General features: G+C 33.9%; 2 protein-coding genes across 2 annotated transcripts in view; one reads left to right on the top strand and one right to left on the bottom strand.

The window, feature by feature from the left end:
• The window catches only part of LOC113397838 (uncharacterized), a 614,853-nt gene that overhangs the window by 23,540 nt on the left and 575,312 nt on the right, over positions 1-16,001 (top strand). The window lies entirely within an intron of this gene.
• The window catches only part of LOC113397919 (uncharacterized), a 52,896-nt gene that overhangs the window by 5,638 nt on the left and 31,257 nt on the right, over positions 1-16,001 (bottom strand). The window contains exon 6 of the mRNA XM_026636451.2: positions 13,421-13,494. Within this exon, the coding sequence (XP_026492236.2) occupies positions 13,421-13,494 (74 nt within the window). The remainder of the gene's footprint in view (positions 1-13,420; positions 13,495-16,001) is intronic.

The following is a 16,001-nucleotide window of genomic DNA, read 5'->3' as shown; positions in this document are numbered from 1 at the left end:
ACAGTGTGATACAACCATTCTCGAGAACTGGGTCGGGCACATACCTGTAGTAGGGTACCTCTGATACCACAAGACCGTATCGAAGTGCAAGTTGTTGATGGATAATCTTGGCCACTTGATTATGTCTGTGCAAATACTCTCCGTTAGCAAGACGAGAACAACCGGAAATAATATGTCTAATGGATTCGCCCGGAGTGTGACACGCCCGACATATGTCCACCGTGCCATCCCTCACAATATACTTCCGGTAATTGTTCGTCATGATAGAAAATAAAAAATAAATAATAAATAGTTAAATTATTATTAAAATATCGATTCCATTCGAATACGAATGATTCGTATTTTGTTTTATAAAAAAATGGCATTTGTTTAATTCCTATGATAATAACAGTTAATTAAAATAAAATAGCACCAGAGAGATCACTCAGAGCTGAGAAGATGCGGCGTAAAATAATCATTGGGATCATCCCAATTTATTGTTTATAAATAAAAAGCGTTGTTCGAGCCGAATAAAAACGCCTGGCTGATTACAAAAGAATAATTACAGCGAAATAACGTCAAAATAACATTATAAATATTTTCATAAAATATTGTATAATTTAGTAAATTAATTATTCAAGAGATTTTTTGGGTTTCATTTCTCCATATTTATTCATTGGCGCGATCAAGCGTCATAAATAGAAATAAAGTGTTCCGTATACTATTCAGAATATAATCTATCAATGCACGCGATCGTATTATGTGATCAATAAACAAATACAAAAACTGTGTCATTTACAATTGAAATTAGTTTATTTAAGAAATAAGATCTCAATTTTTATTTTGATAGAATAATAAAATATATTTATGGTCACCACCACCAATGTATTTCCAACATTAAGATATAAAACGATTGCATTACAAAACTTTAAATAAAAAATGCCACAGAAGAAAACAACTACGACCAAAACATAATCAAAACAATAAAAAAATATGTTAAAATTCAAAAGTCCTTTTATACACATCCTAGAGCATGGATTATATTTGTTATAAGATCACGCAAATATATTGAACATTGCCTATCAATATAATATTTAAAACAAAAAAGTAAATTATAAAAACACTAGAAGATAAGCCTTACTACATAATACTAGAATATATAAATAATTATAATAAAGGAAATATAAGTAACTACCTACTGAGTTTCTTACGGGTTTTTCTCGGTAGGACCCACATTTTAATTCGACGGTAGGTTTACATACAATTTAATGTTATAAAATTAAAATAAAATTATAAATAATTTTATATTAATAGTCGGTATTTTTAATGTATTTACATTATAAATTCAGAATTGTATATTTTCAAATGATTCAAAAGCTTTTATGATAATAAAAAATAAAAAAGTGAGGTATCGTGGGATACCTTTATTTTATGTATTAAACGACAGCCACAATATCAATTTATTAACAACGTTTGACAATCATTCTAAGAACGAAAAAAAATTGTTAATAAAAATCCCATGTGAATTATAACACTACAAAGAAAAAATATGTGTAAATTATATCGCTAATTATGTGTAAATTAAGTCGCCTTGGGGGGGGGGGGGGGGTCGTATAAGTGTTTTTTCTTACGTGACGATTTCTGCCAGCCCACTCTACTGTAAGCCGCGTAAAAGAAATTCGTTCCTACAATTGAATAAAATTCCAATTTAAACGTGAACCAGCATTCACTTTAAGTACACACGTATAACCAAACCCCATACACGGAAAACTCAAACAGTAAAACACGAACACATTACTAATTCGTGCTTCGACGATCTATTATTGGACATCAATTCTGCTTATCGAATCTTCAGATCGCATAGATGATGTCAAAGCGCGTGACAATGGGGTTGGAGGTCGTCCTCAGTACCCATGAGGTCCCAAGTCAAACGATTCTAGACTAGAACAATGGGATGGAACGCATGTGCAGTAAATTTAAATGACTATACCGATATAGCCATGGTGTACTCCTGACGCTGATGATATCATAGTCTTTTAATAGACACTGTTTTACAGACAATAAAAGCTACAGTCGGATCGTTAATTAACAGAAATACAATGTGATTATTACAAATGAATAACTATTAATATATCTGATATGAAAAAATAAGTAGAACATTATTTATTTGTACAAAAATAATAGGTAGAAATAATATGACGTAAAATCAGTTCGAAAAACTGTAAATTATATTTATTTAGATTTAACTTAAAATGAAATACAAAATTAAGTGGAAACTATTCTTGTAAAACAAGCCTTAGCGTTACTTCTAGAGCAGGGTAGTGTTATTCTGCCGACATCCATACTTAGGGCGGCAAATAGAAATTTTTGTTACACCCGGGATTTTCATAAACATAAACATAACATAATCAGCCTGTAAATTTCCCACTGCTGGGCTAAGGCCTCCTCTCCCGTTGAGGAGAAGGTATGGAGCATATTCCACCACGCTGCTCCAATGCGGGTTGGTGGAATACACATGTGGCAGAATTTCGTTGAAATTAGACACATGTAGGTTTCCTCACGATGTTTTCCTTCACCGCCGAGCACGAGATGAATTATAAACACAAATTAAGCACATGAAACTCAGTGGTGCCTGCCTGGGTTTGAACCCGAAATCGTCGGTTAAGATGCACGCGTTCTAACCACTGGGCCATCTCGGCTTCGATTTTCATAATTAACAATAAATATTTTTTTAGTTAAAGTGATACATTGGACGTGATTAAAATTTCAGAATCCAAATGTTGCATAGCGTTTTATAGATAAAGAAAAAAGAGAAGCATTTGGATCTCACCCAAAATTATTTCACTTTCGTATTGTATAGTTTCACGGGTTGACGTTATTCATAATAGTATTCATGTAATTCAAGCCTCGAAACTATCATATTATTTGACATTATTAGATATTTGCTTTTAATTACAAAACGTAGCAAGAAATAAACGTTATATACTTTATCGTTCGTAATCGTTTACGTGGAAATATACTCGAGGACAATCTAATTGTACAAGCGGAGTTCGACCAGTGACAGTTTGAACTGGGTTGAAATTTTTCAAAATATGAATTATAATTTTATACTAGCAAAACCCAGCGGACGTTAATCTGTCTATATAATATATAATATACCAATTGTTACGGGGTGAACGACACGTTAGCTGATGTGCAGCAGCGTCATCTAGCGGCAAAAGCTATTAGAGAAACGTTATAAGAAACGTTCTATACCAATTACCAAAGTTTGGTATATTAACGTTTCTTCACCGTCCACAAATTCTATCCCTCAGAGCGGTTCTCGAAACAAGAAACTGAATTGTAAAAAATAAAAATCAGCAACAATAAATATTGAAATCATTAAAACGGCCCTGTAGTTTCCGCTATACTGAAGGACAGACAATAAATAAACAAACAACATCACATACATTACTCTGATCCGAATGTAAGCAGCTAAAGCATTTGTGTTATGGAAAATCAAAAGTAACGACGGCACCACAAACACCCAGACTCAAGACAACATAGAAAACAAAGGAACTTTTTCTACATCGACTCGGCCGGGGATCGAACCCGGGACCTCGGAGTGGCGTACCCATGAAAACCGGTGTACACACTATTCGATCACGGAGGTCGTCAGATTAGAATATAGTATTATTGGCGGTGGTGACCACGTATATTGTATATTATATTGTAGGTGGCCCATGTGCAAGTCCACCAACCTAAGGCAAAAAAAAACATAGAAAAAAAAAAGTTTAATCCAAATTGCATACATAATTATAGCCCTGACAGAAGTTACTAGTTAGCGTACTTAGACAGATCGTTTTATCGGACACTTATCGACTTATCATATCAACATCTGATTATTTATCGATGTCATTATGTTTTAAACAACAACAAAAGTATTTAAAATAAAAATGACAAAAATAATTCTACAAACAGAACATCAACATCAAAAATTTATTAGGACAATGCACTAGGAGCCGAGTGGTTAGAACGCGTACATCTTAACCGATGATTTCGGGTTCAAACCCAGGCAAGCACCACTGAATTTTCATGTGCTTAATTTGTGTTTATAATCCATCTCGTGTTCGATGAAGGAAAACATCGCGAGGAAACCTGCATGTGTCTAACTTCAACGAAATTCTGTCACATGTGTATTCCACCAACCCGCATTGGAGCAGCGTGGTGGAATATGCTCCAAACGTTCTCCTCAAAGGGAGAGCCCAGCAGTGGGAAATTTACAGGCGGTTAATGTAAATGTAATGCACTGAGTTCCTAATAAATGGATGGCAGACGAATGCCTAGAAAATTAGTCAGAATTAAAATGAAGCCGAATCCTTAGAGGTCCCCAAAGTTTAATTCTATATTAAATTCCTTAAGTTTTTTAACTCGCATATCGTAAAAGCGACGATAATATCTTAAAACAATTTCACGTAACATCATAATAAGACTGTACGTTCCACTACGAATTAAATTTCATCGCATTGATTCGGCAATTTTTTTATGCGTCCTAAAAAGCAGACGAAAAAACACCGTTATCATATGGATAGTTGATTGTGTGGGTAGACCATTTCGCAGCTAAATCAATTTAATTTTATCACCTTAATTAGACACCGTAGAGTTCGCGATATATTCAAAAGTCATTAGGTTCATTGAAATATGTGATATTCGACCTATGATTGAAAAACGACACCATGCTTCTCGTTTATCCTAAAAGTTGTTAATGATGCCGATCTGGTCACGACACTCAACGAAAACTAAAGTGCAAGGCTTTTATATAAATTGTTAACACGACTCAAGATTTGAACCCTTCAAAACTTTAGATATGTTTAGCCAAACAACCGATAGGTACATTGCATTGTATTAAGCTAACCTATATACTAGGTGGTGGCTTTTTGCAAGCCCGTCTGGTATACTACCACGTACTCATCATATATTCTAACGCCAAAGAGCAATAATTAATATTCCTGTGATTCAGTTTGAAGGGTGAGTGAGCCAGTGTAACTACAAACACGAGATACATAACATCCTAGTTCGCAAGGATGGTGGCGCATTGATATGAGGAATGATTAATATTTCCTACAGTATCACTGTTTATGGGCAATGGTGAACACCTCGCACCAGGTGGCCTATTTACAACCAACTTAGACAAAATAAAAATACCTAACATATTTGAAGTTTTTATTTTTTTTTAATTTTTTTCTTATAAAATGAATTTGAAGTCACATACTTATAAATACATTCTTACACATGGATAAAGATATTAAACACAGGACCTCTAAATTTCTTTCGTCCTTGGGAAAGGGCAAGAAGCCTTCACTAATATACAAAAATTATATAACACTTGTAAAGCAGCGTTTCCAAAGTGCTAATAAACAGCTAATTAAGAGCTTCGATTTCAAATACATATTTATAACCATAAATTATCAAAACCGCTACTATAAAGAATATTTGAGAGAAAAAAATATATGATATCATATAATGATTAGTAACCATATTTTTAAGGACCACGTGGGTCGAATCTGATACATGTTAAACGTCGTTTTCGACCACATGACCTTATATAGGGGTTCAAGAGAACACCATCGAGTAATTAGTCATCAGAGACCGTAGTGATGGAAGTGGGCGAGATATCTCAGTTGGCCTTATCTCTTTTTACTGTATTTTTAAGGTAACCCAAACTGAACGCGGTGGATTATTAAGATCGGATCATCTACAACTACATCATCTATACTAATCTTTACTTGTGTGATAAATGCGTAACGTAACGTAACGCGTAACGTAACGTAACGCGTAACGTAAAGTAAATCTGTTTGCATATTTTTTTTTATTTAATTTACAACATCCTTTTTTTACATTCTGCTTTTATACATTTTGGCGTTTTATATTTTATATTTTTACTGAACATCAGATCTTCGCTGGACTTCAAGCTTGTCGTCTTCTCGGAAGACGTGGCCCACACTGACCTTTTTTTTCATTTTAAAATAACATATACATAATACGTCATATATACACATACATCTGTTTGCATGTTTGTCCGTGGCTCTTGTAAATCTCTAAACGGAATATCATTTAATTTAGTATGAAGTAAGCTTGGACTCCAAGGAAGGACTTCGACTACACGATCCCTAAAACGCGAGCAAAGCCGAGGGCGAGAACTAGTTATGTATAATAATATTTTTTTGATTACACACTTGTATTTAATTTAAACTTTATTTAGTGAAAGTAAGATTGCCCCTCTTTTAATTTGTATCATTAATAATTTAATAACGACGGCAATGATTGCCAATATTTAAGCTTAACGTGATTGAATAGTTAGTCATATTAAGATATAGACTGGCTTAGTCTGTCGGAATACAAGAATTTGTATAAATCTTTGTATATTAAGTATATGATATATATAATATATTAAATACTCTAAAAAAAATCTGAATGAATAAATGAAGGGTAGGACCAAGTTCTAAATGTTTTCCTCGAGATTTTCAAAAATAATTATTATTGTTATGTTTGAATTTCGAACACATTTTTTTGTTTATAGTACGCTCACAAACTCACAAAAATCTAAAGTTCATAGTAATAATCACTAAAGTTTGAGCTTATATGCTAAGTGATTTGCTATTGGTCAATTATAAATCATAAATGTGTGTATTAGTTTTTGTGAAGTGGGATGTTCTATTCGAGTATGAAAATGTGCTCCATCTCTCTCTATTGTTTGTAATCGAAAAAGGACAATCGATGTCACGCTGTAATTTATTTTAAAGTGGCATTAATCTGTCGATGGTTCGTCATTGTTTATTGCTTGTTTGTTCAAAGTATTATATGACGTCTACGATAGCTCACGCCTCATTATACTTAAATGTAGTGAATAATTTTCCGGTATCGAATTCGTAGAAAACGTATTTAACTTCGTCTATTAATATATTTAAATGTTACGCTAAAACACACAAAAAGATAAGGTTTATTACCAATACAAAACAATAATATATTATATAGTATTCATTGATTTCGATACAGGAGACATAGATTAATGTTTTACAAAATCGTAAGCAATGAATTCGCTTCTACAGAATTTTCTCTATTTCATCTAAATTATTTTAATTAATTCCTGTGACACGATTGAAAAGACTTCTTAAATAAAGATATTCATGATTCTTTATTTCTTTATCATGCACATCGGTTACTTGCCAATAAGGTCCCTGGGTTTGGTCTAGTGTCATTGGATCAGGTTTGATCATTCGCCTTGGATATCTCGAAAACAAATTGGTTTAAATTGGTTTTCAAGATGTGTTCGGGTTTGTTACGCTCAGCAATTATATTGACAAATAGCGATGATTGATGTATATCTGTGTTTTAGGTTGGAGGGAGATTGATTTTTTTCAAACACAACGGACATAACATCACTGCAGATGAAAAATATCTAACGTGTGCCAACCTCCCTTCCTATATTAAATTAATATATGAAATAATTGTTAATAATTGGTAGTGTTTAAATATTTACGATTCAAAAACACTTTATTGTGAAGTTTACTTGAATCGACACCAAAATTTGTCAAGATTTCATTAAATTAGAATAAGTGACCACGAATATATTCTGTTTGACGTTCAAAAAACATTTGATTTATTTATTACATTTCTGTAATCATAATTATTATATACAAAATCTTATTATTTAAGTGCATTTATGGAAGTATTATTATCGACTCTGAATACAAAAATATATTTACTTATTTCTCAAATATCATCAGTATTTGTATGTAATGGATAATAACGTTTTATGATGATCAAAATACCGAAAGAAAGTTTTTTTTATATATATATCATTAACGTCCTCTTGAGTGAATATATGACTTTACAGGCTCTACTGTCTCCCTCTCATAAAACAACGGAAAAGAGAACAGGCTGTAATAGAAGCTTTTAACATTCCATGAGCTAAACTCTAAGAAAAAATCGAATCTCATTGCAGAACACGATTGTGAAATTTCTGAAAGTGATGTGCATTGACATGACATTGGCAATGACTGATAGATTAATGTCGGAAATGCAAACACCAAAAAGATGAGAAAAGATTTTTTAATCCGTATGTTAATACATTCGAGAACGTTCCAGAAGCAAGTGAGAGATGTCAATCTTTTTTTTTAAAACTATACAGCTACGGAACATTATTTAAGACCCAATATTTAAGCATTTATAGAGTAAACATTATGTGAGACCCAATTCATAATTATTTCCCTTATGACATTGTGTTTATAAAGACAGCTCTAATACTACCCCTTAAACCGATGTCATAATAACTAACTATAAGTAGTTACCTATCAGAATTACAATCAACATATATTTACTTATTTATGTATATAAAACTTAAATACAATATCACTAAGTTAATGCAATTATATTTCAACACAACCAAACAAAAAAATATATAAACAAAGCTTAAACATAATTATGTAAACATAAACCTTTCACAAATTGATCATGTTTCTCTTTTGTCAGAGGTTTTGTCAACAAATCAGCAATCATTAGATCTGTTGGCAAATACTTAACATTAACAATATTTTTCTTAATGTTGTCTCTAATGAAATGATGCCTTACATCAAAGTGTTTAGTTCTACTATGATACATACAATTAGCAGTTAATTTTTGTGCAGATTGGTTATCATTATATAAAGTAACTTTACATTCAATATTCAACAATTCTTGAAGAAAACCTCTTATAAAAAGTGCCTCTTTACAACTATCAGAGATTGCCATGTATTCAGCCTCTGTGCTGGAGAGAGCAACAGTCTTTTGCTTTCGACTTTCCCAAGAAATCAATGAATTACCTAGCTTAAAAATAAAACCAGTGAAAGATCTACGATCAAGTTCATTCCCACCCCAATCAGCATCTACATGAGCAGTTACATCCAAACCACTCTTCTGAAAAACTAACCTATAGTTCAGCGTACCTTTAAGATAGCGGAGAACGCGCTTCAAAGCTTTCCAGTGAGTTTCAGTGTGACACTCATTGAATTGACTGAGCATACTCACCGCATGAGCGATATCTGGTCGGGTGCACACTGCTATGTACATGAGACAGCCAAGCAAATTTCTGTAATGAGAATTTTCACTTTTATGATCACACTTTGGTAATTTGATTCCTTTTTGTAGTGGAGTTGCAGCTGGTTTGCAATCTGTCATTTTGAACTTCTCCAATATCCTTTTTATGTATCCGACTTGATCGAGTGTAATTTTATTCTCACTTTTAATTACTCTCATCCCAAGGATATGGTGTGCAGGTCCAAGATCCTTCATTTCAAATGTGTTCATAAGTTCACGTTTCACTTTATCCTTTAAATTTGAATTGCTAGAAAACAATAAAATATCATCAACATAAAGTGCAATTATTAACAATTCACTTTTAGTTTTCATGTAAAATACACATGGTTCTGAAGATACCCTTTTGAAGTGCATTTTCTCTAACAATACTTCATTTATCTTCTCGTACCACATTTTGGAAGCTTGTTTTAAGCCATAAATAGCCTTATTTAATTTATACACATAATCTTCCTTACCTTTTTCAATGAAGCCATCTGGTTGTTCCATAAATACATTTTCGTTTAGATCTCCATTCAAAAATGCAGTTTTAATGTCAAGATGATCAATGTCCATGTTGAATTCAGCAGCAATAGCGAGTAGAGTTCTAATAGTTGAGTGTCTTACCACTGGTGAAAAAGTTTCCTCATAGTCGATTCCGTACTTCTGTGAATAACCTTTTGCTACCAGCCGTGCTTTGTATTTCAAAAGTTTACCATTCAGGTCTCTCTTCTTTTTAAAAACCCATTTGCACTTAATTGGTTTCTGGTTCTTCGGTTTCTCAACTAAAGTCCAACATTTGTTGTAGTTAAACGATTTATACTCATCTGACATAGCTTTAGTCCATTCAGTTGCTTCGTTTCCTGACAACGCTTCTTGAACTGTTTCTGGTTCATCATCATCATTGCACAACTTTTTAACTAACAAAACAGACATTTCAGCCTCATCGAGATCTTCATATTCTGATGAACTTGATGTCATCTCATCCAGTGTTGAGCTTCCTGGAACGTACGTAGGATCCGCAGAACTATTTGATTCTATAGTTGTGTCAATCTCACTATCTGAATCATTCACTGTAATTGTGGTCGACCGTGTTTTTGGTTGGTCATCAGAAAACTGTGGTCTTACGGTGGATGGTTCAGACTGGCTCGGCTCAGGCCGTTCGTCTTGCTGTGAGTACCTGTCACCATCCAGGATTGATTCTGGATCATGCAAAACACTCACAGGTTTCTTCGAATTATCATTTTGAGGAAACTCAATTAACTCAGAGTCAAAATTATCATCATGTAATCTATTATTCTGAAATTTATTTTCCAAGAAAATGACATCTCTAGCTTTGACACACTTATATGATCTATCAGGGTCTAATAGTCGATAACCTTTAGTATCCTCACAATATCCAACAAAAATATGCTGCTTGGATTTAGAATCCAGTTTGTTTCTAATCGGTTTCACAGCATAGGCAGTACAGCCAAAAATACGTAAATGACTAACATCTACCTTTTTATTCTTCCATTTTTCTTCAGGTACTTGTCCAATTAGAGCCTTAGTTGGTGTCCGGTTTTTGAGATACACGGCGGTATTTACAGCTTCCGCCCAGAATTTGTTATCCAGGTCGGCATCCCTTAGCATACATCTGACTTTCTCAACAATGGTCCTGTTCGCTCTTTCTGCCACACCGTTTTGTTGAGGAGAATATGGAACCGTTGTGTGATGTTTGATACCCCATTCTTTCAGATAAGCCTGTAGTTTAGAATTGACAAATTCACCACCATTGTCACTGCGAAGAATTTTAATTTTGTGGTTAGTTTCATTCTCCACAGAAACTTTAAAATTCTTAAAGTGTTCAAAAACTTCATCTTTATTATGCAAAAAATAAACAAATGTTTTCCTACTGAAATCGTCTATAAATATCAGAAAATATTTTGCACCACCAATAGACTGCGTTGGCATTGGTCCACATAAATCTGTGTGTACTATTCCTAATAACTGTGTGGCTCGTGTGTATGACTTTTTAGGAAAGGGAGCACGGGTTTGCTTTCCTTCGATGCATGCCACACAAGGATTAAAAACATTTGAATTATATTTAATACCTGTGACCATACCTTTATTCATCAGTGCCATACTTCTGGAGTTCAAGTGGCCAAGTCGACGATGCCATATTTCCTGTGACTTCTCTTCTACTGTACCTTTTGAGCTAGATGAAGAAATCATTACAGTCATTTCACTAGACTGTACTTCTTTGTTAACTGTACTGTAAGAAGCAAAATTGTTATTACCTGCCCCCCCACACAAAGGCTGATCAATGGTATCAAGTTGATATATACCATTCCTAAGAGTGGCAGTTGCCAAAACTTCATCCTCATCAGATACAATACATTTCTGGTTACTAAATGTTACTGTATAACCTTTATTTACTAAACAACTAACAGAAAGTAAGTTTCCTGAAAGATTAGGTACAAAGTAAACGTCTCTAATGGTTCTCGCACAGTCTTGCAATTTGACACGAACATTACCTTGTCCAGCTGTTGGTAAATTATCATCGTTGGCAACACTTACTTGTGATGTATTTTCTTCATTAAAATCACAAAAAAGTTCTCGATTATTGCACATATGGTGTGATGCACCGCTGTCCACATACCAAACACCACGCTGGATGCTAACTGAGAGTGCCGTTAACAGAGCTTTTGGTGGTCTATCCTTATCAGACTTCTTGTCTTTTTCTGGCTTCTTATTAAAATTCCTCGGGCAGTCCTTTATAAAATGTCCTGTTTTCTTACATTTATAGCATTTTGGTGCTTTTCTAGTTGTTGCAAATGCCATGGTACCTTCAGTATTATTCCTGCGGTCATATTCTTGTAATAATTTAACTTTGACCATGTCACTCGACAACTTTAAATTTGAATTTTCAAGTGCCATAATGAGTGGATCATAATTACTTGGTAACCCGCTGAGCATGATGACAGCCAAGAATTCATCATCCAGAGATGAATTGATATCATGCAATTGTTGAGATAGTTCCTGCAGTCGGCCAAGGTAGCTTTCCATGCTATTATACTCTGACAGTTTAGTACTGAACAATGTTCTCAAAAGACCTAGTCTTCGGCACAGCCCTTTATCCTCATAGGCTTTGCTCAGGTTGTTCCACGCCTCACGTGCATCTTTTGCGTTCCTGACGTGGGGAAATGCACTCGTTTGAACCGACAAACATATTCTCGCTAGTGCCTTCTGCGATTTTTTCATATCTACATCGCTACGTGTTTTTTCTTTTTGCTCACCATCGATAGTGTCCCAGAGGTCTTCATGGATTAGTATCATCTTCATACAAAACTTCCATGTCGAATAATTTTCAATACCTTTGAGTTTCTCGATGCTTTGCATTGGTGAATTATTTCCAGCCATTTTTTCCGCATAAATACGTAGAAGTTATAATTAATTTTTCTTCTAATTTCGTATTTCACGTGAAATATTAATATAGCCGTGTTAATTTCGGCATCCTGGGCCCATAACCTGATAGATTAATGTCGGAAATGCAAACACCAAAAAGATGAGAAAAGAATTTTTAATCCGTATGTTAATACATTCGAGAACGTTCCAGAAGCAAGTGAGAGATGTCAATCTTTTTTTTTAAAACTATACAGCTACGGAACATTATTTAAGACCCAATATTTAAGCATTTATAGAGTAAACATTATGTGAGACCCAATTCATAATTATTTCCCTTATGACATTGTGTTTATAAAGACAGCTCTAATAATGACAACGTTTAAAGGATAGTAGCCACAAAATAGCGTATCACTGCATGACAGTTTTCAATATTTCACGAGTGAGTTCTTAAAGAGTTACTAATGTTACTTTTTATATGATATATATATATATATATATATATATATATATATATATATATATATATATATATATATATATATATATATTATTCCTGACGGTAAGAGAGCACCACTGCCCAAAGATATTGGATAAGATAAATTAATTGCGGGCATTAGCGATGTAAGGATTGCCTTACGCATGCTCTACCAGATTTGGGAACATAGATTATCTCCCTCGTGCCTGTTACATTGCCTCGCTCACCCTTCAAACCGGGACACAACAATAAGTATCGTCGGTATAAACTTGAAAAAAGTCCTACCATCAAGAAAAACAAATACTTAGGCTTTATTGGATGAAAAACCTACTTCCTCTTATTTATGTAAACGATAGCTGTATGATATATCATATAAGAAGCAAATCAAGGCAAATTACAAATTAGCTTAAAAAAAAAAAAGATTTTTCAACATAAATCAAAATACTTAACAATAAATCCTTAAGCGTATTTAGATAAATGCATGCTCACCCCGTTGCGTCTCCACCGCACAGCTGTCGGAGAAGTTTCGTCACTTCGACGCTAGCCGGACCTGAATCTGGAACCTGTTAACGAAATATTAAGACCAATGAATCCACGATAACGTATAAATCTATAATATTAATTATATTTAAGTTAATTTCTTTGTTGAAATAAAGAACCGCATCGAACCGCAGATATTACAATAAGAAAACCTTAATTGTTTTTATTAACATTTTTGTTCTTCAGTCCACGTGATGGTAAGTGGTAGTGGAGTCCAAACGCGAAGACGACCAGTACAGTCAGGAAGAATGAACTGCACTAGCGGCCCTCGCCATGCCGGCCCGCAAGATGCCATTTGCGCCTCGTTTGATGGAAACCAGTATATACGAGCAGGGAACGTGTACTGGTAGAGAATTCTATTTTTTCACGGTATCTGTATCTCTAAAGTCGTCCACGCCTTTGGTGTATCATATATTTAATTTGTACTTTTTTTTTTAATTTAGACTGCTTACATGTTTTTATTTTCACAATTTCATTTTTAGGACATTTTTTTTTTTTTTCGATTTGTAAGTAGTCATATGCAGTATCTGTCAATATTAGTATCACTAAAGTATTTTTACACTATCTAAATGATAAAAAAGGTACAGGAAAAATAAATTGAATTGTAAATTGACTACATATTTCGATAAAAAGTCACTTTTGAGGCTCTGCGCCCTAAAACTTATATTCCAGTCCGGTAGCAGTTATACATTTAATTTAATACTGTAACATGACGATTCAAAAGTGCTAATTCAAAAGAGCCTGCTCGTGCGTATATTTTGCTTCGGATTCAGAATCAATTTTGTAAACATAAACATCTTCGAAGTTAAACAACATGCGCTTGTACATACATATATTGTCAATGATACAATGATAGCTTGTTACAAACTACATGGTCACAACGAGATTTACGGAGATTTGATGTCTAGCAAATGGTCCAGACGGTTGGACTTGACCTTGCTCTGCGATACCACGAACGATATATCTTGAACGGTCAAGCGGGAGTTTAAAACACGATAGTGCATCTTTTTATAGATTTATCGAAGGTTGAGGAAATACAAAAAAATTCGGAACCCACGTTAATCAACAAGGTTACTCATACGCATTACCTAAATTTTTTACATTAACAGCCTGTAAATTTCCCACTGCTGGGCTAAGGTCTCCTCTCCCTTTGAGGAGAAGGTTTGGAGCATATTCAACCACGTTTCTCCAATGCGGGTTGGTGGAATACACATGTGGCAGAATCTCGTTGAAATTAGACACATGCCGGTTTCCTCACGATATTTTGAATTATAAACACAAATTAAGCACATGAAAATTCAGTGGTGCTTGCCTGGGTTTGAACCCGAAATCATCGGTTAAGATGAACGCGTTCTAACCACTGGGCCAACTCGGCTCTCACTGCCACGCATTACCTGTTTCAGATAAATTCATTACGAGTGCATGTTCAAGTTAATAATTATACGCTATTCATGAATGAGATGTTATTTTTTGTACCCTAAATGAAAAGACTACTGAACTAATATACGTAAAACTTATCAGAAGATACAGCACGTTATAAGTAGATATAGTAGATATACTTACATGACAAACGTCTGCCGACGGTTTGGCTTGGGTATATGTTAACTAGCTACCGCCCGCGGTTTCACTCACGATTAAGGAGTTGGTTGCGCTGGTTGTAATACATACAAAATACACAAAATCTAGCCTATGTTCTTTCTCGAAGTTCAAGCTGGTTTGGCCCTGACAGACCAACAGCCAGACAGACTCACAGACAATGTTGCTTTCGCATTTATAATATTAGCATAGATGTTTGTTTGGTTTTAACTTCAAACTTTTAACTTTTATCGGATACGTTTTACGAACAAAATTAAACAGACATGCGGCCATAAGTTAGCAAAATATATGAATCGAAAAATAAACATAACACTCGGCATCTGAGTTCCTTCGTGATTATTTCAATCAGAATTAACATTTTGTAAAGTCGGTAGCTATAAGTATATGCATCAAGGAACCCTAAAACGAATCCGAAGGACTACACCGCCAGTTTTATCCAATCCGTGCGATTCCTCGTAAATGCATCGGTTACGTCATTCGCGATAAGCCGTGTATTTCTGCCCTATATTAGTGAGGTGCGTTTAAATATCGATAGTTTTATTGATGAACGTATAAACAATACTTGTATATTAATAATTAATATAATAATAAATATATTAATAATAATAATAATTACTTCGATAAGAAGCGGAGGTGTTGAAATATTTCATAGTCGGTTTTAATACGAATACCTATGTGTTATTTCAATTTGTCTAATTCACTGGTTACATCATTCAAGATAAGCCACTTGGATTTTGGAGTTTCAATAGTGATGAGAAAATAATTATTTCATCGATATATTTTTTAAATGTTAATAAAGAAATAATGCACTTAAAAAATCAACGAATTAATAATTTTCATGAATTTAACTGTATTATGATATATATAATTTGGTTTTAGATATATTTTTGAAGCAATTTTATTTATTAGTAATATTCATATGCTAAATTTGTTA

Source organism: Vanessa tameamea, chromosome 13, assembly GCF_037043105.1.
Source record: "Vanessa tameamea isolate UH-Manoa-2023 chromosome 13, ilVanTame1 primary haplotype, whole genome shotgun sequence".
Classification (NCBI taxonomy): domain Eukaryota; kingdom Metazoa; phylum Arthropoda; class Insecta; order Lepidoptera; family Nymphalidae; genus Vanessa; species Vanessa tameamea.
Note: the sequence above shows the minus strand (reverse complement) of the source record. Positions and strands in the feature narration are given on the sequence as shown.